Here is a 23,914-nt window from a genome sequence, read left to right on the forward strand (position 1 = left end):
GAGAAGTCACCAAAGAAGCCACAGAGAGACTGTGTAGGAGTTACAGTGCCTACCACCTCTAAAGCAAAAGGAAACAAAATAATAATATGCAACACTTAAATAGTGCTTACTCCATGCCAGGCACTGTTCTAAACATTTTATGTATATATTAACTCCTTTTTATTCCTCAGAATAAATAGGTTTCTCACTTCCCCTGTTTTTTTTTTTTTTTTTTTTGCAGGTGAGTAATGTGAAGCATACAAGTTAACTTGCCCAGGGTTATAGTAGTTAATGATAGACTTAAAATTTGAACCCTGGCAGTGAACACTTTTTAAAACTACTATTTGATACTGCCTCTCCAAAAAAGCTGAGTGGTTGGCAGCATGGCCCCGCTAAGGCTTCTCTGTGACCGTAAAAAAAAAAGTCTATCGACTTAAAATAACTGGAGAGGGGATAAGAAATAAACGGTACATTTAGTTTCAGTCCACAGTAGTAGTAACATCATTAGTTACTGCGTGCGAACATTCTCCATTCTCATCAACTTCTCAGATCCCACAAGATTTCACCTTTGGCCACAAAAACATCCCATTTCACCAACTTAACTTTCTCCCCCAACCCTTATGACGCCTCATTCCAGTGTTTGTTCATTTAATCTGCTCCAAATCCTGCATCTGCGGCTTTCTAGGGGCCAATGTCAACTCATCTGTGAAATTGCAATAGCATCTGTCTAGTCTTCACCCCGCAAGAGGACTGAGCAGAGGGTGAAGTGTGAGAGCGGTCTACTGATATTAATTTCTATCACTCTCATGGTTATTTTAAGTATCCTTTTCTCCTCCGCACTTTATGAGAAAAGACACGGAACTTCACATTCGGAAACAGCCTCCCAAAGCCTCAATGGCTTCTCGCAGCCCGCTGGCCTGCCCCAATCACGCTTTGAGTCTGCGCAGTAGCGGACAGCCCAGGCCATTTCCCATTTTCTGCCGCCGCGCCTTGATGACGTAATTTTCCTGCGCCTCGGGACGAGCAGCGGCGCGCAAGGAAAAGTCGGGTTCCGTTTTTCCCGCGGATTCTGGTGCCTGTGGGGCCGGTGACCCAACACCATGAAGGAAACGCCACTCTCAAACTGCGAACGCCGCTTCCTACTCCGTGCCATCGAAGAGAAGAAGGTATGGTTTGGTGCCCGCAAAATTGCGTGCTGCGTGGGCGCTCGGGTCTCAAGGTGTGGACTCATACTTGGTCCGCCTGGGCCCGGGGAGCCACTAGGGGAACGACCGGCACGTTCACCCCATCCCTTAGGCTTTATTTATTTTTTTTCGATAGGTTCTTTTCAAGGCTCCAGTCCCCCCAGCAGTTGTCCACGCTGTAGTTTCCACTTTCCTGTATGGGCGGTGTGGTTAGGATTCCACTTTCTCCCGAGTGCTTAGCCCAGGGCCAGACAAAAAGTAGTTGCTTAAGAAATACTTGTTGAAGGAATAAATGAATGAATGAATTTGTGCTTACAGCGGCTGGATGGCAGACAAACCTATGATTATAGGAACATCAGGATCTCATTTGGAACAGATTACGGATGCTGCATTGTGGAACTTGGAAAAACAAGGTAACAGGATTTAAATGAGATACACATTCAGAAGGGAGAAGTTTGAAAAAAGACCTTATTGACTCGGTTGTTTATAAAGCAGCTAAGAAGTCTGGACAGTATTCTTTGTTTAGCTGACAAAAATAAGTATTTTTTTATGCAAGAGTTTTTGATTTTGTGGTCACACTTGAACTTTTTAATCATAAACGTATTTTCTGTCACGTATCACATAGTTCTTTCTGACTTCTATAAATCGTATAGACAACCAGTAGTGATCATATCGAATTTGTTTCTCACACTAATATAGAGCTCTTGAGCATCTTGTCATTAAGTGTACATCCTGCTTTCTTGTTCCTGAGTGACATGAAAATTAGGTTTTCAAATATTCATTTGAAAGTTGTGAGGCTATTTGGTCACATAATGGTGGTGAACTGAGCCATGTGAAAACCCTTAAGAAATCTCAAGTTTTCATGCCATCTTGTATCAATAAATACTTGCTTTAGAGGTAAAGGTCACTGATTTTTTAAAACAATCTGTGGAATAGTAAACATTGTAATAAGAAGAGAGGTGTTTTTTCTGTCGTGTTTTTAGTTGTACCAATTTATGTTTTATTTCTGTGTATATTATACTTTACATATAATTTTTACCTCCTATGATTTATTTGGCTGAGTATGATATTACTCACATTAAGATTGAAACTTATCTGTTTCAGTTTTTTGTTTTGGAAGGAGAGTCTATTTAGTTAATACTTTGTAACTTTATCTTTGCAGAGTTCTTGGACAGGTTTCCTGTGAACTTGTGTCTCCAAAACTCAATCGGGCAACAGAAGGTATTCTTTTTTTTAACCTTGAACTCTCTCAGATGGCTGCTCCAGCTTTCGAACCTGGCAGGTATTTAAATCTTTTTCTTAAGCTGCTTTAGTCGTAGGAGAACCTAACAGCAGTGAGCTTTTGTTTTAATACCTGGTGTTATATTTTATGACATTAGCCCATTCCTATTTTCTTATTATAGGCAGTCAGATCTCTTGGTGAAGTTGAATCGACTCTTGGAAAGATGTCTAAGAAATTCGAAGTGTATAGACACTGAATCTCTCTGTGTTGTTGCTGGTGAAAAGGTGGGGAATATGCCCATAATTCTTAATCTTAGGATGAATACTGTTGATCATGGATCCCGGTATCTATGCTTTTATTCTCAGAACTTTAGTTAACTCAGTTTTGTACTGGTTCACTTCAGATGTTCTTGAGTTATACCCTTAGAACTTTGTGCTACCTCTCTCTCTCTCTGAAGGGACAAAAAGCATTATCTTAAAAGGGTGAAAATAGCAACTGAGATTTTTGTGTAAAAATATTTTATTCAAAGAACTTGTGGCTTTTTCATATAATCTCTCATTTTCTACATGAGTTCATAGAAGCAGGTAGTTTTCCTTTTTCATGCAGAACTAAAGAACAGATGAAATCCTTCATTTGGATAGGTTTATCGATTTACACAGGGCCACACCATGTCAGTGGCAGGGATAACTTTGAAAATCTTAGTCCCAATAAACTGTGCTGCATTAGGATATTAGAATTTTATTTTATTTTATTTTATTTTATTTTTTTGAGACAGAGTCTCACTCTGTTGCCCAGGCTGGAGTGCAGTGGTGCAATCTCAGCTCACTGCAACCTCTGCCTCCCCTGTTCAAGCAATTCTCCCACTCAGCTTTCCGAGCAGCTGGAACTACAGGCACCTGCCACCATGGCCAGCTAATTTTTGTATTTTTAGTAGAGAAGGGGTTTCACCAGCAGGCTGATCTTCAACTCCAGACCTCAAGTGATCCACCTGCCTTGGCCTCCCAAAGTGCTGGGATTACAGGCGTGAGCTACTGTGCCTGGCCAGAATTTGACTCTTGATTAGGGTATTTTGACAAGCATTTTTATCCCAGAGAAGTCATTTAGCTTTCCATATTCCATACCTAAGTATAATACTTCCTATTTGCATTACTTGTAAGGTTATTAAAAATATCACAAAACCTAACAGTTTGATTTTTTTTAATTTTTGAAAAATTTCACTATTTTCTCTGTGGGACAGGGTGACACTCTCGTCCAGGCCGGAGTACAGTGGTGTCATTATAGCTCACTGTAATCTTAAACTCCTGGACTCAAGAGAGCCTCTGTCGTTAGCCTGCTGAATAGCTAGGACTATAGGTGCATGCCACTCCACCCAGCTAACTAAAAAACTTTTTTTTTTTTTTTTTTTTTTTTGTAGAGATAGGGTCTTGCTGTGTTGCCCAGGCTGGTCTCGAACTCCTAGGCTCAAGCAGTTCTGCCACCTTGCCCTCCCAAAGTGCTGGGATTACAGGTGTAAGCCACTGTGCCTGGCCTAGAGTTTGTGATTTTTAACAGACATGATAAAAATGTAATTAGATTTGAGGTTAGGAAAATCTTAGTATTAAATGTTAGAGTGGTTCTGTTTATTTAAAGTATGTGTTCTGTTGTTAAACGACCCACATAGTATTTCAGATGTTTGGCTTAAATTTTCTAAAATATATTTTTTGTTGACAAAGTAGAAGGAGTAACTGCATGTTTTAACAGCAAGAAAAGATAATTTGTACACAATGTTACTTTTCCTGATAAATAGCCACTGGTTGTAATCAGTTAGGATTTATTTTTATTTTAAATTCGCTATCAGGTTTGGCAAATACGTGTAGACCTACATTTATTAAATCATGATGGAAATATTATTGATGCTGCCAGCATTGCTGCAATCGTGGCCTTATGTCATTTCCGAAGACCTGATGTCTCTGTCCAAGGAGATGAAGTAACACTGGTAAGCTCATATGTGAACCAGGATCCTTGATATGAATGAATGAGGAGGGTCTTAAATGTGCAGGCAACTTGTTTTTAGTGAAGTTATGTTGTAGATGGCAATTGGGTAGGTTCTAAAAATTTGTTTGTAAGACTGAAACTGCATATGGTCAAAATTGCCCTGGAAATCTCTTAACAGTTCCTCTATTGAAACATTTGTCAGTAAGAACATACCCTAGCCTGGTTTTCCAGAATAGAATTAGATGACTATTTTGGATTGAACATCAGATAAAGTGGTTGACTTATGTTTAGGGGCCGTATGTGTGAAAAATACATGAATCTCAGCACAGTGAGATGCTTACCCTGCAAGAGGCATGCAATAGCTGAAAAGCACTGAGGAATCAGCAGATTCATATTTGTCTCCAGGACTTTTGTTCATTAGGCAAAGAGATGACGAAAGTCCCATCAGAAATACCTGGAGGGCTTGTTAAAACATATTGCCAGACTCTACTCCCAAAGTAAAACAGGGCTAGGACTTAAGATTTTGTACTTCTAACTTTGAGTTCTTAGGTAATACTGATGTTGCTGGTCCAGGGAGCACATTTTGAAAGCCATTGACCTACGTTGTCATTATCTTTTGTTCTCAGTATGTCAGTTTTGATTTATATAAATTACATGCTAGAATAATGAAAGTGCACTGTAGTTGTAGTTTGAATCCTGAAGTTGCAAAAGGACACATCAGATGCCCAGATTTTCTAAGTAATGATTCATAATTTTGATTTTGGGGAGTAGACTGAAGCAGAACCATTAAAAAGTGAGAAATAGGGACAAAGGTTTATTAACAGTAGAGGTAATATTCTTTTAGAGGAGGGAGTTTATATAAGGAAGTGACAAAAAGTAGAAAGCGATTACTACACTTGAAAAATCAATTAAAGAATACTGTGGTGTTATTGCTAGTGGGAATGTAAAATGGTACAGCCATGTTGGAAAAGTTTGGCAGCTTAAGTTTTAAGTGTAGACAGCATTCTATATTCAGAAAAATAACAATAGAAGAAAATATTCCTTTTTTTTTTTTTTTTTTTTTGAGACAGGGTCTCACTCCGTTGTCCAGGCTGGGGTGCAGTGGCGTGATCTCGGCTCACTGTAACCTCTGCCTCCTGGACTTAAGCTATCCTCCCACCTCAGTCTCCTGAGTAGCGGGGACTGCAGGTATGTGCCACCCGCTTGACTAATTTTTGTATTTTTTGTAGAGATACGGTTTCACCAAATTGCCCAGGCTGGTCTCGAACTTCTGGGCTCAAGTGATCCTCCCACCTCGGCCTCCCAAAGTGTTGGGATTACAGGCGTGAGCCACCATGCCCAGCTGAAAACACTGTCTTATATGTACATCTTTCAGCAGGTTTGACCCTGTAATTTTTTTTTTTCTTTTGAGACAAAGTTTCACTCTTGTTGCCCAGGCTAGAGTACAATGGCGTGATCTCGGCTCACTGCAGCCTCTGCCTCCCAGATTCAAGCGATTCTCCTGCCTCAGCCTCCCAAGTTGCTGGGATTACAGGCATGCGCAACCACGCCTGCCTAATTTTGTATTTTTAATAGAGATGGGGTTTCTCCATGTTGGTCAGGCTGGTCTTGAACTCCCAACCTCGCCCACATCGGCCTTCCAAAGTGCTGGGATTACAGACGTGAGCCACCACCCCCGGCCGACCTTATAATATTAAAACAAATTGCAATGGTTTAAAATTAGAAAAAAAAAAAAAATTCTAGCAATTCCATGCCTAAGAATCTACAGGAAGAATAAGAGCTTATTATGTTCAGAGACTTGAATGCAAATGTTCATAGCATCATTTATTAGCTAGAAACTGGAAACAATCCAAATGTCCAGCTGGTGAATAGATAAACTGTCATATACACAAATAATGGAATACTGTTCAGTAATGAAAAGAACTGAACTACTGATAAATCCTGCAAGGTGCATGAAACATGCTAAGTTGAAAGAAGCCAGGCGCAAAACATTACAATTTTTTTTTTCCATTTATATAGAATGCTCAGAAAGTCAGATTTATAGAGACAGAAATAAGATAGATCAGTGATTCCTTGGGGCTAAGGTGGGAGTACACCAGACTCCTACAGACTACTAGACAAGATTCAAAGGAATTTTGGGGAGTAATGGAAATGTTAAAAAACTAGATTGTGATGATGGGTCCGTAAATGTGTCCGTAATTTAAGTATATGATTCAATTTACTAAAAATTGAATCATATACTTAAAATGAGTGGATTTTGACTGGGCGCGGTGGCTCACACCTGTAATTCCAGCACTTTGGGAGGCCGAGGCGGGTGGATCACCTGAGGTTGGGAGTTCGAGATCAGCCTGACCAACATGGAGAAACCCCGTCTCTACTAAAAATACAAAATTAGCCGGGCGTGGTGGCACATGCCTGTAATCCCAGCTACTCGGGAGGCTGACACAGGAGAATTGCATGAGCCCAGGAGGCGGAGGTTGCGGTGAGCTGAGATCGCGCCATTGCACTCCAGCCTGGGCAACAAGAGTGAAACTTCATCTCCAAAAAAAAAAAGAGTGGATTTTATGGGATGTAAATTATGTGTCAGTAAATTTTTGAAAAAGTTGTACAGTTTGAGGAACATGAGTGACAAAATCAAACTGGTAATTATTAATATAAAAGTTATTTGGGTACTCAAAGGAATAAAGGAACTTCATTTTTTAGTATTTGATGTGCAAGATGATTTTTTGGGATGTTCGTAACTTAGTGACTATAATTATTAAACATTTTCTTTTGAAACAGTATACACCTGAAGAGCGTGATCCTGTACCATTAAGTATCCACCACATGCCCATTTGTGTCAGTTTTGCCTTTTTCCAGCAAGGGTAAGCCTCGCCTTATTATGGGCCAAAATTACAATTGCAGCTAGGAATTTTATTGCTCTACTCAAGTATGTCATGTTAATATTAAACAAACACTTCCCTTAATATTAAAGCACCTTGTATTTCCCTTCTTTCTTTGTAAGGGCATTAGTTGGCAAAGAACTTTCTCAATAGAAGTAACAAAACTCTTATACTTTGATGAAGATACTTCCCAACATTTTTCTTTTCATAGCATACTTATAAACTTAAGAATTTACTATGGCATGGTAGTGTTTTATGTTTCCTAAGGATGTACAGGGGTTAAGAGAATTATATGCTAGGTTCTAATTTGGGACAGTGGGGTGAGAATTACTGTGGGTTATTGGAAGATAGGGGACTTTGGAGCATATTAGATGGAGTAGTTCTAGGAGTCTGTTACAAGGGGGGATGGTTCACAAACTGGAGGAAAAAAATCTAATGTTCTTCAGTTTTCCAGCGTTTTCGTTACTTAACTGCTAAATCCTCCTGTGGCAGAAAACTTGGAGTTTTTCAGGTCTATTTAATGGTGCTTTCAAATGAAAACTTGAGCCTTAAATTCCTTTAGAAACAAGGGAAGACAAAAATATTTCACACAGTGTTGTGCACAAGGACTAGAGAAAAACTTTCAAGTTTTAGTGATTGTAAGTGCAGAGTTTTATCAGAGGAAAATGGGCCAGCATTGTCCAGTAGAAATAAAATGTGAACCATATATATAATTTTCTCATTTTCCTTTTTTTTTTGAGATGAGGTCTGGCTTTGTTGCCCAAGTTGGATTTCAGCAGCTCGATTTTTGCTCATTACAAGTACTCTGCTTTCTGGGCTCAAGCAATTCTTCAGCCTCAGCCTTCCGAGTAGTTGAGACTACAGGCATGCACCACCATGCCTAGCTAATTTTTGTATTTTTTTGTAAAAAAGAGGTTTTGCCATATTGCCCAGGCTGGACTGGAACTCCTGAGTTCAAAAGTGATCTAGCTACCTCAGCCTCCCAAAATGCTGCATTACAGGGATGAGTGACCATGCCTGGCTGTTTCTTTTTCTTTTTTTTTTTTTTTTAAGACAAGGTCTCCCTCTGTCACCCAGGCTTGAGTGCAGTGGCGTGATCATGTTTTATTGCAGCCTCAACCTCTCAGGCTCAAGTGATTCTCCTGCCTCAGCCTCCTGAGTAGCTGGGACCACAGGTGCACACCATGCCCAGCTAATTTCTTTATTTTTTGTAGAGATGGATTTCACTATGTTGCCCAGGATGGTCTGAAGCTCCTGGGCTCAAGTGATCCGCCCATCTCCACCTCCCAAAGTGCTGGGATTATAGGCTTGAGCCACCATGTGCGGCCTTTGTTACTTTTTAAATTTTTTTTTTATTTTTTTGTGACAGGGTCTCACTCTCACCCAGGCTGGAGTGCAGTGGTGTGATCATAGCTCACTGCAGCCTCCAACTTCTGAGCTCAAGTGATCCTCCCACCTCAACCTTCCAAGTAGCTGGGACTATAGGTGTGTGGCATACCCAGCTAATTAAAAAAATTTTTTTTTTTGTAGAGACAGGGTCTCACTTTGTTGCCCAGGCTGGTCCCAAACTCATGAGCTCAAGTGATCCTGCAGTCTTGATCTCCCAAAGTGCTGGGATTACAAGCATGAGCCACCATGCCTGGCCTCATATGTGTAATTTAAAATTTTCCAGTAGTCACATTAAAAAGGTAAAATTAATTTTTATATATTTTAATATATTTTCATGTTAATGAAAGAAAATGATTAATGAAATAATCAGTATTTTAATAATTACTCATGAGATAGTCTACATTCTTTTGTTTCCACTAAGTCTCTGAAATCCAATATTTTACATACTCTGATTACATTTCAAGGGCTCCGTAACCACAGGTGACTATTGGCGAATGTACCGGACAGTGCAGAAATAGACAGTATTTTTTTCATGAGCCATTAGCAGAACGCAGTAGAACTTTGGAGTACAGGACATTAGGGCAACTTTAGGGTTAACCAAATTAACATTATCTAAGTTTTTATTAATGAGCCAGAAGTCATTTAATCAAAGAGATAGCATTAGGTTTAGATTATATATCATTTAAGTAAATCCAATCTGAACTTAATGTGATTTCATTGTAATAACTGGAGCTACCCACTTAGCATTCATTTGTGTTCATAAACACAATAATTTTCTTGTCTCTTTCCCCGTTTCAGTGACCCAAATCCATAGGCTCAGACCTTTATTCTCTGTTGACTTTATTGATGCCATCTTTTAAAAATTCGTTACCCAAGAAATGGTAAGCATTCGGTCTCAAATTTGTTCAGGTCCGTTTAACATTCGTTTCAGAACATATTTATTGGTGGATCCCAATGAACGAGAAGAATGTGTGATGGATGGCTTGCTGGTGATTGCCATGAACAAACATCGAGAGATTTGTACTATCCAGTCCAGTGGTGGGATAATGCTACTAAAAGATCAAGTTAGTGCTTTGATTAATGTCCCATTAATAATAGGTTGCTTCTCTTTAGTTGCTTTTTCTTGTCTTTTAAGAAAAATCCAATGGGGATACTTCCAGTGATTGATTCTAGGATGTGTTAGAATCTGGCTTCAGTACTGTCACTATTAAATACATTCTGTTGACTGGTGGCTATGAGGTATCCTCCTCCTTCCTACCTTGGTGCTCCCATGTCTGGCCTGCTAGAGTCTGACCCTTCCACCTAGAAGCAGGGTCTAGTGAAGAAAAAGATTTATATCCCTATTAAAAAAAAAAAAGTGGCCGGGCATGTTGGCTCACGCCTGTAATCCCAGCACTTTGGGAGGCCGTGGCTGGTGGATCACTTGAGGTCAGGAGTTCAAGACCAGCCTGGCCAACATGGTGAAACCCATCTCTACTAAAAAGAAAAAATTAGCTGGGTGTGGTGGCTGGTGCACACCTGTAATCCCAGCTACTTGGGAGCCTGAGGCAGGAGAATCGCTTGAATCCGGGAGGCAGAGGTTGCAGTGAGCTGAGATCATGCCATTGCACTCCAGTCTGGGCAACAAGAGCAAAATTCCGTCTGAAAAAATAAAAAATAAAATAAATAAATAAATAAATATTAGCTGAGCTTGGTGGTGCATGCCTGTGGTCCCGGTCACTTGGGAGGCTGAGGTGGGAGGATTGCTTGAGCCCAGGAGGTGGAGGTTGAGTGAGCTGAGATTGTGTCACTGCATTACAGCCTGGGCTACGGAATGAGACCCTGTCTCAAAAGCAAATAAAAATTTTTAAACATCCAATAGTGGACATTATGTAAAAAGATAGTTTTACTTTTACTTTTAGAACTACAATTGGCAGTAGTTCTGAAACCCAGCTATACATCAGATTCACATGGGAGCTTTTAGAAAATAGATCTCCATATAGCATACAGTGTAGGTGATTAAAAGCTTCTTTAGTTTGAATTCTAGTTCTGCCCCCATACTAGCTGATCTTGGGCAAATGATTTTATATCTTTGGGTCTCACTTTCTTTATCTGTAAAATAGGGAATGATGTTATTGCCAACACCTTGTTGTTATAAGGATATAAATGGATATATTGCACAGTGTCTAGCACACATTTATTAAGTGTGCAATAAATGTTAGTTTCTGGTATCATCATCATCATCTTTACCAGCATCACAAGTACTACTCAGATTACCCACAGAGAAAGGAAGTTAGTGCATCCTGGAGCATATATGTGTCTGTGGCCTCTTCCGTTGTATCTTTTATGCTGTTGTATAAGAAAGTTTTTATGTCTGTTCCCTTAATGTGATAGTCCTTCACATATCTTAAAACAACTTTCACATCTTTCCTTAACCTGTGTTTACATTGTATTCATGTTTGGAAAAGTCAGGCTTAAATTATAAAGGTAGAAAAATTTCATGGTTTTAGTTTCGTTAGAGAAAACCATTTGGTTTATTGTCTTTAAACAACAGAATTCACTTTTATAAATAGGTTCTGAGATGCAGTAAAATCGCTGGTGTGAAAGTAGCAGAAATTACAGAGCTAATATTGAAAGCTTTGGAGAATGACCAAAAAGTAAGGTAAGTAACTTTTCCAGCACTAAATGGTCTTCTATTTTCATTTTTTAAATTTTTATTATTTTTTTTAGTATAGGCAAGCTTTATTATGCATGAACTTGATTTCACATACAAAGTTAGAATAGCAATTTCACTTAAAATTGACTCATTAAAAAGTGTAAATACCATGGTATAGATATGTTATCCAAAACTCCAAAAGGTAGTGAAACTGGTAACAGATACTGCTACTCATCTTTGAACGGATACAATAAAAGTATTAATGAAACTGGTTCCCAGACAAGTATGTGTCACTTGCTCCTGTGCCTTAGGGAGGAGAGGATGTTATAACACAAGCATTATTGATGCAGTGACTTGTGGATAGTTGCTCCTTATTAACACTGCTAAAATTAGGTTCACGTTTTTTACTTTGTGTGGGAGCTGGTGATTCTTGTCCTTTTGTTTTATGAGGGATATCTTTCAGAGTGCTGGCATCAAACCCACTTATTGCAAAATGCATCACAGATGGGAATTTAAGTCTGGGTCAAGTCCAGAATTCCAAAACAATAAAGAGGAAAGACCCACTTAAGAGCAAGAGGTCTTCATTGCTCCAGACTCCGAGATACAACACAGGGAACAGGAAATGGCCCTAAATGGTCTTTTAATATATTTTTCTCCTAAGGATCTTCCTTGAACAAGGGCAACCATATACATTTCACACTTGATCTTTCCTTATTTGTTAATCTCAATTGAGTATACTACTTAATGTGTTTTTAGAAAATTGATTGGATTTGTTTATTATATTTTCTGCAATTTAAATATAACCTATATTGAAAAATCATATAAGATTTTTGTTTTTTGAGATGAAGTCTCACTCTGTCACCTAGGCTATAGTGCATTTGTGCAATCTCAGCTCACTGCAGCCTCCGCCTCATGGCTTCAAGTGATTCTTCTGCCTCAGCCTCCCAAATAGCTCAGATTACAGATGCATACCACCATGCCTGGCTAATTTTTATATTTTTAATAGGGATGGGGTTTCGCCGTGTTGGCCAGGCCCGTCTCAAACTCCTGACCTCAGGTGATCCACCCACCTGGGCCTCCCAAAATATTAGGGTTACAGGTGTGAGCCACTGTGCCTGGAGACATAAGATTTTTGTTTAGCAGTTAACATTTTCTTAGGATAAAAATAATCTAGTAATTCAAATTAATGGAAGGAAACAGGTTGATTTCCATCCCTACCTCTTACTGTGCTATCTTAAGCAAGATACATAACCCAGCATTTCAGTGTCCAGCATTTCAGTGTCCTCTTCTATAATATGGGATATTAACACTACCTGGTAGGGCTGATTTGAGGGTTAGAGAATAGTATATTTTAAGCACCTAGCACATGGTCTGGCACATGGTTTAATAAATGATTATGCTAACTATTTACTCTTGTTAGGCATAATAAATTGGTGAGGTTAAGTTAGATCAACTAACTCTCTTCCAATATTTTTCATCCACCAAAGGATAAAATAATAGTTTTTTTCCCTTCCTGTCTTCTATCCAATCTGTTACCTTCCTCCCCCTTCCTTCCCACCAAAAAAACCCCCACATACAGGAAAGAAGGTGGAAAGTTTGGTTTTGCAGAGTCTATAGCAAATCAGAGGATCACAGCATTTAAAATGGAAAAGGCCCCTATTGATACCTCGGACGTAGAAGAAAAAGCAGAAGAAATCATTGCTGAAGCAGAACCTCCTTCAGAAGTGTATCTTTATTTGGTGGTTTTTGCAGTAACAAGATTCATAACACTTGGCATTATAATATTAGGCTATATGAAGGTGTGTATACTGAAATTAGTTTTTCTTAACACTGTACTTTGTTAGAGAAAACACTTAAAATACAAGATAGAGATGTGAGTTATATTATGTTGATGGTATAACATTCAGCTTCTCTTCAGTTATCCTGGAAAAAACGGATTTTGTTTTAAGGACCAATTTAATTTAGTACTATAACTAAAATGTTGAGAGAATCTGTCTCTTCACATTGCTTATTAATTGCATCCATAAAATCTTGCCTCAGTTTTTTTTCTTCTTCATTGTTCAGCCATCCATAGTGTAGCTATATTAAGTTTTTTTCCCCTAGGAACTTGAGGCACACTTGAATCAATCTTACAAGAAGAAAACTTGCATTCTCATCTTCAGCAGTCCATCAAATAGCAATATTTTTGTTACTCAGTTTTCTTAACTTGTTAAGTGTTTCTACACCTGTGCTATGGACTCCTGGAACTGCCCAAATTGGAGAGGGAGTAGAAAACTCCTGGGGTGATCTTGAAGACTCTGAGAAGGAAGATGATGAAGGCGGCGGTGATGAAGCTATCATTCTTGATAGTATAAAAATGGACACTGGAGTAGAAGTCTCTGATATTGGAAGCCAAGGTAGGTGACACTTTATGGCACACTTATTACTATATATTACATATAGATAGTATTACCGTATAGTTATATATATAATAATGCATAAAATAAGTGTGTATATTATCACTATATATAGTAATATATATCATTAGCTATATATAGATGTATACTGGATAAATAACATACAGGATACTATATAGAGAGAATATAGATATGTAGTTATATATAGGGATGTAAGTATTGCATTTTTAGAGGGGCTAAATATTGTGATTTAAATTTCAACTAAATTATTGTGGCTAACTGCAATACTAATGCTACTTTCTAAAAGAATATGCATATCTTTGTAGAGTAGTAGAACACTTTGGCATAAAATGATAGTGATATTTTTAATTAAAAAAATTTTTTTGTGTGTGTATGTATTTGGGTGGGTTTTAAGGGAATGAGTTTCTTGAAGATCTTATTCCTCCGTGCTGTCTTTTTTTTGTAGTTTCTAGACTGAAACAAAAAGCCCATCCCATATCATAACATATAATACTGTCTAAATAAAACTTTCTATGATGATAGAAACATTAAGTATCTACACTGGTATAGCAGCCACTAGCCCCACATGGCTAGTAGACACTTGAAATGTGGCTTGTGTTACTGAGAACTGAATTTTAAATTTTACTTAATACAAAATTAAGCAGCATGTGGCTAGTGACTACCATACTAGACATCACAGTATTAGAACATAAAAAAATTCTGTAAGTGACTAGAATACTGGTAGTCCTAGATGTTTCTTGCATTCTGAAAGCCATAGAACTGAAGAAGTTGTTTTTATGTATGGTTATTTCTACTTTTTTAAAAAAAGCAAATTCTTGCTGGTCTATATAATAGAATGACTTATTTTCTGATGTGGTAAGAACAGAAATCCTACAAGGAACTGGGAGCTAGGCTGGCAGGGAAAATTGAAGGTGATATGTTTAGTAGAAATGTAATGCAAATACTTCTGTTTTCAAAGAGAGAAATTATTGCTTATGAACATTACTGGAGCCTGGGCTTTTTGTTTTTTTACTTAAGTAAATAGGTAAGGAAAAAATTTCCCATTGATGGGGACCCTTACTCAGATTTCCCAGTGGTTACTTCTATTTGGTATTATTCTTCCAGAACTTGTTCCAGGTATTTATTTACTCTCTGTGCAGTGATGTAAGCTAATGCTGCATAGACTTGTATAGCATTGAATATAACTAGTTGGTTTAACAATTCTCTTATTGTTGAAGATGTAAGTTGTTTCTATTTTTTCACTGTTAACAATATCCTTGCACTTGCATATACCTCATATGTTTGTTTAGTGTATTCTTCTAACAGTGAATAGTATTTTCAACTGAATATAATGAAGGTGGACCTAAGAATTGGAAAAATGGAGCAGGTACAGCCTTCCTAAAGCATGTGAACAAAGGGAGAAACTAACTGAAAACTAAAAATACAAATAATTGATATGGGTTAATTCACATTTTATGTATATCATTAACTAATGATCAGGAGAAAAATGGGCAAAATACATGGAGCAGTTATCAAAGTACACAATGGCCAGTAACATTTTTCATGGTCAGCCCTGATAGTAATACAAATAAAATCCAAAGAAAAATGACATGGCATTTTTTGTTACTGTATTTTGGGCAGTATTAAAAACACCAGCAATGCCAAAGGTATATGGGAAGTGGGTTCTTTTATTTCTTGGAATGTAAACTGGAACTATTTCTGGAGGAATAGAGTAGCACAAACAATTCAATTGTCTCTACAAAAGATGCTATATAGATTTCCCTCTAGCTTTTCTATTATGACATGTACCAAATTGTCACACCATTCAAGCACCTGTAGGAAATAAGAGTTTAAAGAAACAAATGTTACAGGTGAGTTCTAGAGTGCTCTAAGAAGCTGATTTAAAGAAAAGATTAAGCCTCCACCTAGAGTTTTATTTTTATTTTTTATTTATTTTTTGGGATGGAGTCGCTCTGTCACCCAGACTGGAGTGCAGTGGCACTGCAATCTCCACCTCCCTGGGTTCAAGCGATTCTCATGCTTCAGCCTCGAGTAGCTGGGCCTACAAGCACATGCCACCATGCCTGGCTAATTTTTCTATTTTTAATAGAGATGGGGTTTCACCATGTTGGCCAGACTAGACTCGAGTTCCTGACCTCAAGTGATCCACCCGCCTCAGCCTACCAAAATGTGGGTATTAAAAGTGTGAGCCACCACGCCCAGCCCCAGAAATAAGTTTTAGAACATCTGATAGAAATAAACTCATGTAGAAATAAATTTTGCAAGAGATTGGTTAACTTTTTTTTTTTTTTTTAAATAAAAAAACAAAGATGCTCCCATAATACTCTCAGATAGTGAAGAAGAAGAAATGATCATTTTGGAACCAGACAAGAATCCAAAGAAAATAAGGTAACAAATTTCTGGTTTATTTCAAATGTATACATATACTCAACACTTCTAGAGGTTTGCTCTCTGGTTTTACTCTCATCTTGCCACATGACTATATAAACAAAAAGACATCCCTTTTTCATTAGAGATCCATCTGTTCTGTGATTTCTTTACCTTGTGATTTATAAAAATTAGGACCTAAATCTATAATATAAACTTCTTGGATGCCAGTCTTACTCATAGCTGACACATTTTATATCCTACTGGAAAACTAAGAAATGCCTCTTATTTCAATAATCCAAAACTTAACAAGCATACTCTTAGTAAATTCTTACTTTGCTTTATTCACAGAACACAGACCACCAGTGCAAAACAAGAAAAAGCACCAAGTAAAAAGCCAGTGAAAAGAAGAAAAAAGAAGAGAGCTGCCAATTAAAGCTAACAGTTGTATATCTGTATATATAACTATTAAAAGGGATATTTATTCCATTCTGAGAACCCTGGGTATTTTTTATTCACAAATCCATTATAAAATCTAGCAGGGTTTTAAAAATAGTTTTTTGTTTTTAATGTTTTGCTTTAAAATAATAAACCTTCTGGAGCATTTCTCGTCTGTTAATTTGCATATAAGCTTCCCACCCTCTTCCGCTCCCAACCTCCGTTGAGTTTACCTCGCAAAACCTAAACAGGTTTTACAAAGAGCGAAAAAGTCTACTCTACTCTTATCTATCTATCTATCTCTGAATACTGTATTCAGATATGCTTAGATTAGATTATGCCCAAGTCAGCAAATTAATCCAGTTGCTAGGGAAAACGAATGTCAGAATTTGAGGGTCTGTTTTCCTAAACCTACTTTAATTTTAGAGGAGGGCTTTTCACTTCCCATTATATAGTAAACCAAGTAAACTTCTTTTCTAAGCAAAATCCTGAAGAAGTTAAATTTGACTTGCAAAGTTTTTCAAATCAATTTATTATCCTGACAGCTGGCATTATTAATACTTTAACAAAACCACTTAAAATTAGCCAAATATCTAAGACAGATACATATACAAAAGATATACAAATTAAAACCATTTAAAAAGTAATAGATACCATAATTTGTACTTGGCCACAACTTCCATATTCAGAAATGATTGTAAAATTAAAACCTAAGTTAAAAACTGTACACCATATACTTTGAGTGATTTACATCTTAGAAAACAAAGGCAGTCTTTCATTGTTACAGATTTAGTGTCTCTGGTGGGTTGAGGAGAGAAACACCATGATACCTGTAAGTAGGGGAAAAAAGCATTTTTAGTAAACACTGGGTAAAGGAGATCATGGAATAATGTTTGTACTCATGTCTTGGGAACTAAAAAATGCTATTTCTGTCTGACCGACTTGATGGTTTTAGAAACATTGTCTGGTCCCTGAAACACACATGCATGCCCCCTTCCTTCTCTCTTCTCCCCCAGACCCAGGGCAGAAAGCATGAACTACAACCTTCTTCAAACACATAACCAATTTAGAGAACAGCTTCTCAAGGAGGCTATGGCAGATTCATGAATAAAGTTAAAATGTCAAAGATCTCTGAACCATAATCTAGAAAAGTAAGCTTCAATATCCAAGTTAATTCTTACTTTGAATTTTTGTACTTTTCTCTTATTGACTGTTGTGCATGCTGTGGTGCTTTGAGGTAGGTCTGGTGAAGGTCCATGAGACAAGGCTTAAGACTTTCCAGGGTATATCCAGTCTTTCGTATTAATGATTCAGGCTACAGAGAAGGGAATAGAGAACCCCTGAGTTTTGCTTTTAGTAACAGACACCAAACACAGTAAATAGTTGGCATTAAGCTTATGTTAAATTCCAGTACTAATCTTTAACTTTTCCAACTAACTACTAACTACTAGTTTTCTCAGGCCATTATTCCATCCCTCGATCCGTTTTTTACCACTTTCCCTGCCAGCAACAGGTCAGATGCTTTTAAAAAAGCTCACCTTTCAATCCAAGTTACAACTAAGCTTACTACCTAACAAACACTGTTCAACAGGTAACATGCCTTAAACAGTATATAATCGTCCCTCAGTGTACATGAGGGACTGGTTCCAGGACCCTTCCCGAAGTTTCAGTCCACATTTGATTGGAAAAAAAATCCATGTGTAAGTGGACTCAACACAGTTCAAACCTGTGTTTTTCAAAGGTCAACTGTATATATTTGAAGTTTTTCCAAGTAAGAACATCTAGGCAACCCTCAGTTTTGTAGGAAAATTATTATTTAATCTGGCACAGGCATTTCAGCCACAAGATAGGTTTGTGAAGACCGTAATACATACCCAGCTTTGTCCCGTGACCGTGTAGAGTGCTAAATGAAAGGCAGCTCCAGCAATAACTGATGGCAAATACTTTAGGTATGGGTCAGCATCTATCAAACTTAATTCTCCCAAAAACTGGAATAAAAAATACTTTATGAATACAAGAGCGTTTAGAATTCAAATGTCAAACCTCTGCCTTCTAACCTAATTTTTTCCTGCCTTTGATAATGGCTCTGTAGCACTCTAGAAAAAATATTTCACAGCCTCATCTTTAAACATATCAATCATTTTAGTGTTTTGTTCCATCCTCATCCTGTATTTTCCCTCCTTTATTAACTTTTAAAAAACTCTTCTGACTACCCATCCCCAAGATGTCATCCTTAGACCTCTGCTTCTAGTGCTTTCCTGATATAGATTATCTTTTGCCAGCAGTAGGCTTTCTTCCATACTGCAGCATTAATCTCCCTCTGAATACTAAATCTCTTCACCACTGCTGTACAAAGGAACTAGGTTCCTGTACAAAGGAATTAGGGCTTACCCCTAATTGTTACCTAAGAATCGCCATTCAACAAAATGAAAGTTAACTCACCATTGCTAAACTTTCAACTTTGCAGTTTGCAGGCTGCTGATGCAGAAAGTATTGGGTAAGAAACTGATTTACTGTTGGAGCAGCTAAGTCAAAAGTAAGGACTTTCAAAACTAGATGCTCCATTCTCAGAACTTGTTTCTTGGTGTAGGTATCATCTGTAATGTACACAAACTCTGCTACTTCTGGGGGGTATATTTCTTCAAACTTTCTACAATGAAAAAAGTTTTAAGTAATCAGTCCTAAAAGACAATAAACTTCCTTATCCCAATTCTGAAATCCCATTAGCAGAATATGGAATGAATCCAAAATCCACACCAACTGCATTTCCAGACACTTGATCATCATTTCTAGTAGAGACTGGATAGCTAATTGCTAATTAAAAGGCCCAAATCAATAAAGGACTTTTGAGATATTTTCCCCAGTTCAGTCAAAGAAAGTAAATGAAAGGCATGAGACTTCTCAAGATGGGAACAATGCCAGAGTTCACTAAGTAGCTGAAAATTTAGGAAATACAAGTCTTAGGAAAATATGTTTTATGTTTTCATTATTAAATTTAGTTTTTCTTTTTTTTTTTTTTGAGACAAGAGTCTTGCTCTGTCACCCAGGCCAGAGTGCAGTGGTACAATCTTAGCTCACTGCAACCTCCACTTCCTGGGTTCAAGCGATTCTCCTGCCTCAGCCTCCCTAGTAGCTGAGATTACAGGCACGCGTCACCATGCCCAGCTAATTTTTGTATTTTTAGTAGAGATGGGGTTTCGCCATGATGGCCAGGCTGGTCTTGAACTCCTGACCTCAAGTGATCTGCTCACCTCGGCCTCCCAAAGTGCTGGGATTACAGGCGCGAGCCACCGCACCCAGCCTTTACCTCTTAATAAAAGAGACACTGCTTATATGCCAGAAAGTAATATTGGAAGGAAAATGTTTTAAAATTTGTAACCTAGTGTACTATATCATGTTCAAGGAATCCAGTTGGGGGAAAATAAGTGTTCTAGATTAGAACACAGTTTCATCCTCCTCCACTGCCCCAAGCCCCAGCACATTGCCATCCCTAAAGTAGTCACTGACTCTGCCTGGTGTATGTTAAAAGGTCACCATTAAAAAAATCAATTTCTTCCCTAGACAAAAGGTTGTGATCACTTTTAAACAAACCAAGGTAGACTTACGAGGCTAACAGCATAGCAGCAGTGCCCACAAGCTGAAGCTTTCCTCTCAGCACTGACATGGAAGAAAGGAACCTATCAATGTAGTTCACAGCCAAATGCAGGGTCTCATTCTGTAGTTTATATTCTTCTCCTACTTCAACTAACCAGTCCACAAGGATAGCTCTCATACTGTTAGTGATGTCTGGCTGTTTCTTCATGTAACCCACTTTAGGTTTACATTTAACCTATTGAGAAAATTATTTATAGTGTTAAAATTATTCTAGTGTAAAAATTGCAATTAGATTATTTTACCATTAAGAGAGGCTACATGCTATAAACTTAACTGTAGCATTAGAATAATTCATTAGTTTAAAAATTTAAACATTATCCTCTCAATTTCGTTTAGCCACATTTAACAAATACATTATACAAACTGGATTCAGAGAACTTTACCTCCATTTCCCTAAGGTATGTGTGAATATCCTCATGGTAGTCTGGTACTTCATTAACACTCACTGGCTTTTCATCTTCTAATACAATTGACATGTCCATAGTATGTGGTGACTCTGGGACAATTCAAAAGATATGATTAAATTAATTGTCTATTTAGTTTAGTAGCTAAAAATGACTGCCATGGAAGGAATCTCATATTAACAAAGCACTTATTTCATCAAACTAAAAAGAGCTTCTCATGACAAAATATGTAGAATATTTTACCCTAGTCTCAATATCTCTGTACATAGAGCTTTGGAATGATTTTAGTTAATGAGGGGAGAGAGAAAAAAAAAAAAAAAAAACCATATTGGTAGGCCCCTAACAGGAAAATGAGAATCAGGTATTATCTTAAAAGTATCCATCTTCCACAACAGAAAGGAGCAAATGGCATGGTGGTTCTGTTAGGACAGAACACTTAAAATCTAAGTTTTGAGATAATATCTAAGATTTGCCCTAAGAGAAACTGCAGATCCCAGAGTCTGACATATATAAAGCCCAAGTAGGCAATAGCTAGAATCAGTTAAATGGCCTCCATTAACAAGTGTTATTAAGAAATTAGGTTTGTTATGGGCAAATGGATTAACACAATAAATAATTTATTTTTTGTAGTATAAATTATTTTGAAGCAAAGAGTATCATCCATTATTCCTTTCACTTCAAAGATCACCTTGAGATTAAACACTTTCTGCAAAATTTTGATAAAAACACACAAATTATTATTTCCAAAGGACTTTTCCTGCTCACCCCTCCTTCCTCACAATCAATACAACTAAAACTAAAATGAGACTGGATTTAGTGAGCTGTCTAGTGACTCAATATCCCTAGGGCAAAGAAATAGTACAAACTGCAAAGAGATGTTTACAGCAGCTACTTTAATACATGGATAAGAGTAAACAGCCATGGTACAACTATTTACTTGTAGGAGGAAAAGTGTCAGACTGGTTTTATAGAAACAAAATTATAAAACTGGAAGAGATGTTATGTAATCACAACATTTAAGACTGCATCTTCAAATGGCACTCTCTAAGTGATATATAAGTGAGTTAAATAAAACTGAAATCTATTCTCCCAACCAAGAACACATTTATGGGATCAGATTAAAATAAGCATTTAAGATCTAATTATAATTAGATTGATGTGACTGGCAGTGAACCTGAAAGAGCACTGGATTTGGATCTTTTCGTATGTCACCAGGTCAAGTGTTAGCTGTAAGATCTGAGATAAGTCACATCTTTCTAAGCCTTGTTACATTAAATCTAACTCACTGTAGTCAAAATGACTACATGAGACATCTTAAAATGCAAATCATTAATATCATCTAATAATTATAATTACCGTAATTCCATACAGATTTTCCTTAAAACTTACCAAAACTACCATCCATTGGATAATCAAGAGGGACCAATGGTTTTCTGGGTCCAGGTAAACTAATGGCTGAATTAAAAGCCAGGGCATCTTCACGCTCTGTTTTTTGAGATTCAGCTGGCTTCTTCTGAGTCTCTTTTTCTGCTTCATCCACATGAATGGTGAACGCAGGCTGTTTACTGTTTGCTTTCCAAGGAGGAACGGTGACATGCTCATCATTTACAGGAAGATCCTTAAGGGGTGCAACCTAAAAAAAAATTAATAACTGGCTTTGAGCCTACTAAATAGTTTTGCATTCTTTCTCTTATGGGTGTTTGGCCTTTGCTTTTTCTCCCAAATACTCTTATCAAGAATTAAACTTTCTGGGACAAAGAAGAGTTTGAGTATTCAAAAGAGAAGGGATGTTCCTATTTGTCACAGGCATTCCCACAAAGGCTATCAATAGATAACACTAGGTGGAATTATGCAAAACTAATCAGGGCCACAAGAAAGGTCGGGTGGCAGGCCAATACATGAGAAGTTTAGGAAAGACATGGCAAAAAAAGTGTTGGTTCACCACTGTCGCCCGAGGGTGGAGCAACAGAGGAAATCCGGCTAAGATGGCGGAATTTGCCAAAAGCAAAGTATTTCGTACACCCTTTTCTAAAGTAGAGGTCATCTCTTAACCGTGAGGAGGATAGGGGTCAGAGTCCTACAGCAGGGCCTGGGGTTTAAAAGTGGAGAGAAAGGCGCGGAGCTGAGCGAAGTCTACACGTTTTAGAGCTTGGTTTGACCCCATTATGTACAGGCAGATGCCCCCTATAGAGAGCAGACAGGCAGCATACACACAGTGTTGGCGGGGTCCTGATGCTAATATGAGAGAATTCCTACTGTGGCAAACCACACACCAGCACCAAGTGCACTCCAGACCGTGGCCCCCTTCCAAAAGCCCAGGACATGCCTTCTCGCCACTCTTCTCTGCCTGCTAAGCCAACGCCAAACCCTGCTCGACCCACCCTCCTGCAGATATCCCGCATCCCTTTACCCGTCTCGTCTTCGGCCTCTGCTGCTGCGCTAGACCCCGCGGGTTCCCGGCCTTCAGTACCGCCAGCGCGGCCCGGGTCCGCGGTTGCTGGACGGGCGCTGCCTTTTCCGGGTTGATATTCTCCTGGTCCTCTTGGAGCGCCGTCTGCTGCAATGCTAGCAGCGCCGAGCCCGCCTCGCGGGTCGCAGGCCCCGGCGCGGAGTTGCCCAACATCACTACTCCCGGGAGTGGACGGCAGGATCAGCCTGCGGCGCCAAGAAGCGTGCACTCTGCCCAGCCGACCACTCGCACCGACCCAGCCAAAGAATAGTCGTAGCCGCCGGTCGCAGCCCAGACCAGCCTACCAGCCCGCCCGCTCGCTCACCCAGCTCGAGACCACGCAGGGCCGAGGAGGTTGCGAAAGGCGCAGGCAGGCACTGCCCAGCGTGGCGGGCCAAAGACGCCCAGAGATGTAGCGAGCAGCCCGCCGGAGCGGCGGCTGTTCTTGCAGTTCAAGTATCCCGCGACTATTGAAATGGACCAATGAAAGCGCTCGCGGCCTTGACGTCATTCAAGGCGACAGGGTCGCAGGCGAGTGAAGGAAAAACCAAAGGAAACTGAGCAGGGGCGGGGCAGGAGGGAGAAACAAACCGGGGCTGGGGCGGGAGAAAACGCCTGCGCGGGGCGGGGAGAGGTAGGACTCAGGGTCCGAGCTTCCGATTATTTTAAACTGAGCCACCTAGTGAGCGAGGCTGTCCAAGGCTGACTCTAATCCTTTTAGGGAATTAAACGGAATTAAACTTTGGCGACTATCATTTGGGCTGCCCAGCCTTTAGCTCTGGGACGTCTAGTTAGCTTAAGTGACTTTTTCCAAAGGTCTAAAATCTGGGGCACGTTTTTCAGTATCTCCGATTCTCCGTTTTCTTATCAGTTAATAGGGACTAATAACTACAGTCATATGGTTGTCAGGATTAAATAAT

General features: G+C 38.7%; 2 protein-coding genes across 2 annotated transcripts; one reads left to right on the forward strand and one right to left on the reverse strand.

Annotated features, from left to right (window-relative positions):
* The first annotated feature begins 971 nt into the window (after positions 1-971).
* EXOSC9 (exosome component 9) lies at positions 972-17,249 on the forward strand. The gene is made up of 12 exons (XM_002815106.5): positions 972-1,145; positions 1,482-1,576; positions 2,326-2,445; positions 2,567-2,669; positions 4,223-4,360; positions 7,141-7,223; positions 9,562-9,694; positions 11,183-11,271; positions 12,845-12,991; positions 13,480-13,661; positions 15,992-16,070; positions 16,401-17,249. The coding sequence occupies exons 1-12, from the start codon at positions 1,080-1,082 to the stop codon at positions 16,483-16,485; spliced, it is 1,320 nt and encodes a 439-aa protein (XP_002815152.1). The 5' UTR covers positions 972-1,079; the 3' UTR covers positions 16,486-17,249.
* Positions 16,067-23,548, reverse strand: CCNA2 (cyclin A2). The gene is made up of 8 exons (XM_024245817.3): positions 22,956-23,548; positions 21,935-22,178; positions 20,525-20,637; positions 20,093-20,316; positions 18,930-19,137; positions 18,362-18,475; positions 17,669-17,802; positions 16,067-17,317 (listed from the first exon to the last, which is right to left on the reverse strand). The coding sequence occupies exons 1-8, from the start codon at positions 23,166-23,168 to the stop codon at positions 17,269-17,271; spliced, it is 1,299 nt and encodes a 432-aa protein (XP_024101585.1). The 5' UTR covers positions 23,169-23,548; the 3' UTR covers positions 16,067-17,268.
* Positions 23,549-23,914: the final 366 nt, after the last annotated feature.

The sequence above is a fragment of the Pongo abelii genome, chromosome 3 (genome assembly GCF_028885655.2).
Source record: "Pongo abelii isolate AG06213 chromosome 3, NHGRI_mPonAbe1-v2.0_pri, whole genome shotgun sequence".
NCBI classification, from domain to species: domain Eukaryota; kingdom Metazoa; phylum Chordata; class Mammalia; order Primates; family Hominidae; genus Pongo; species Pongo abelii.

What these genes read in the sequence shown, in the direction of transcription:
- CCNA2 (XM_024245817.3), bottom strand. Translation starts at nt 23,168, where the DNA reads ATGTTGGGCAACTCCGCGCCGGGGCCTGCGACCCGCGAGGCGGGCTCG. An exon ending in CATACCTTAGGGAAATGGAG is followed by an intron (nt 20,317 to 20,524) that starts GTAAAGTTCTCT and finishes TTTTCTCAATAG; the next exon opens with GTTAAATGTAAACCTAAAGT. An exon ending in GAAAAGTACAAAAATTCAAA is followed by an intron (nt 17,318 to 17,668) that starts GTAAGAATTAAC and finishes CCCTACTTACAG; the next exon opens with GTATCATGGTGTTTCTCTCC.
- EXOSC9 (XM_002815106.5), top strand. Translation starts at nt 1,080, where the DNA reads ATGAAGGAAACGCCACTCTCAAACTGCGAACGCCGCTTCCTACTCCGT. An exon ending in AAGGAGATGAAGTAACACTG is followed by an intron (nt 4,361 to 7,140) that starts GTAAGCTCATAT and finishes CTTTTGAAACAG; the next exon opens with TATACACCTGAAGAGCGTGA. An exon ending in TTTGCCTTTTTCCAGCAAGG is followed by an intron (nt 7,224 to 9,561) that starts GTAAGCCTCGCC and finishes CATTCGTTTCAG; the next exon opens with AACATATTTATTGGTGGATC.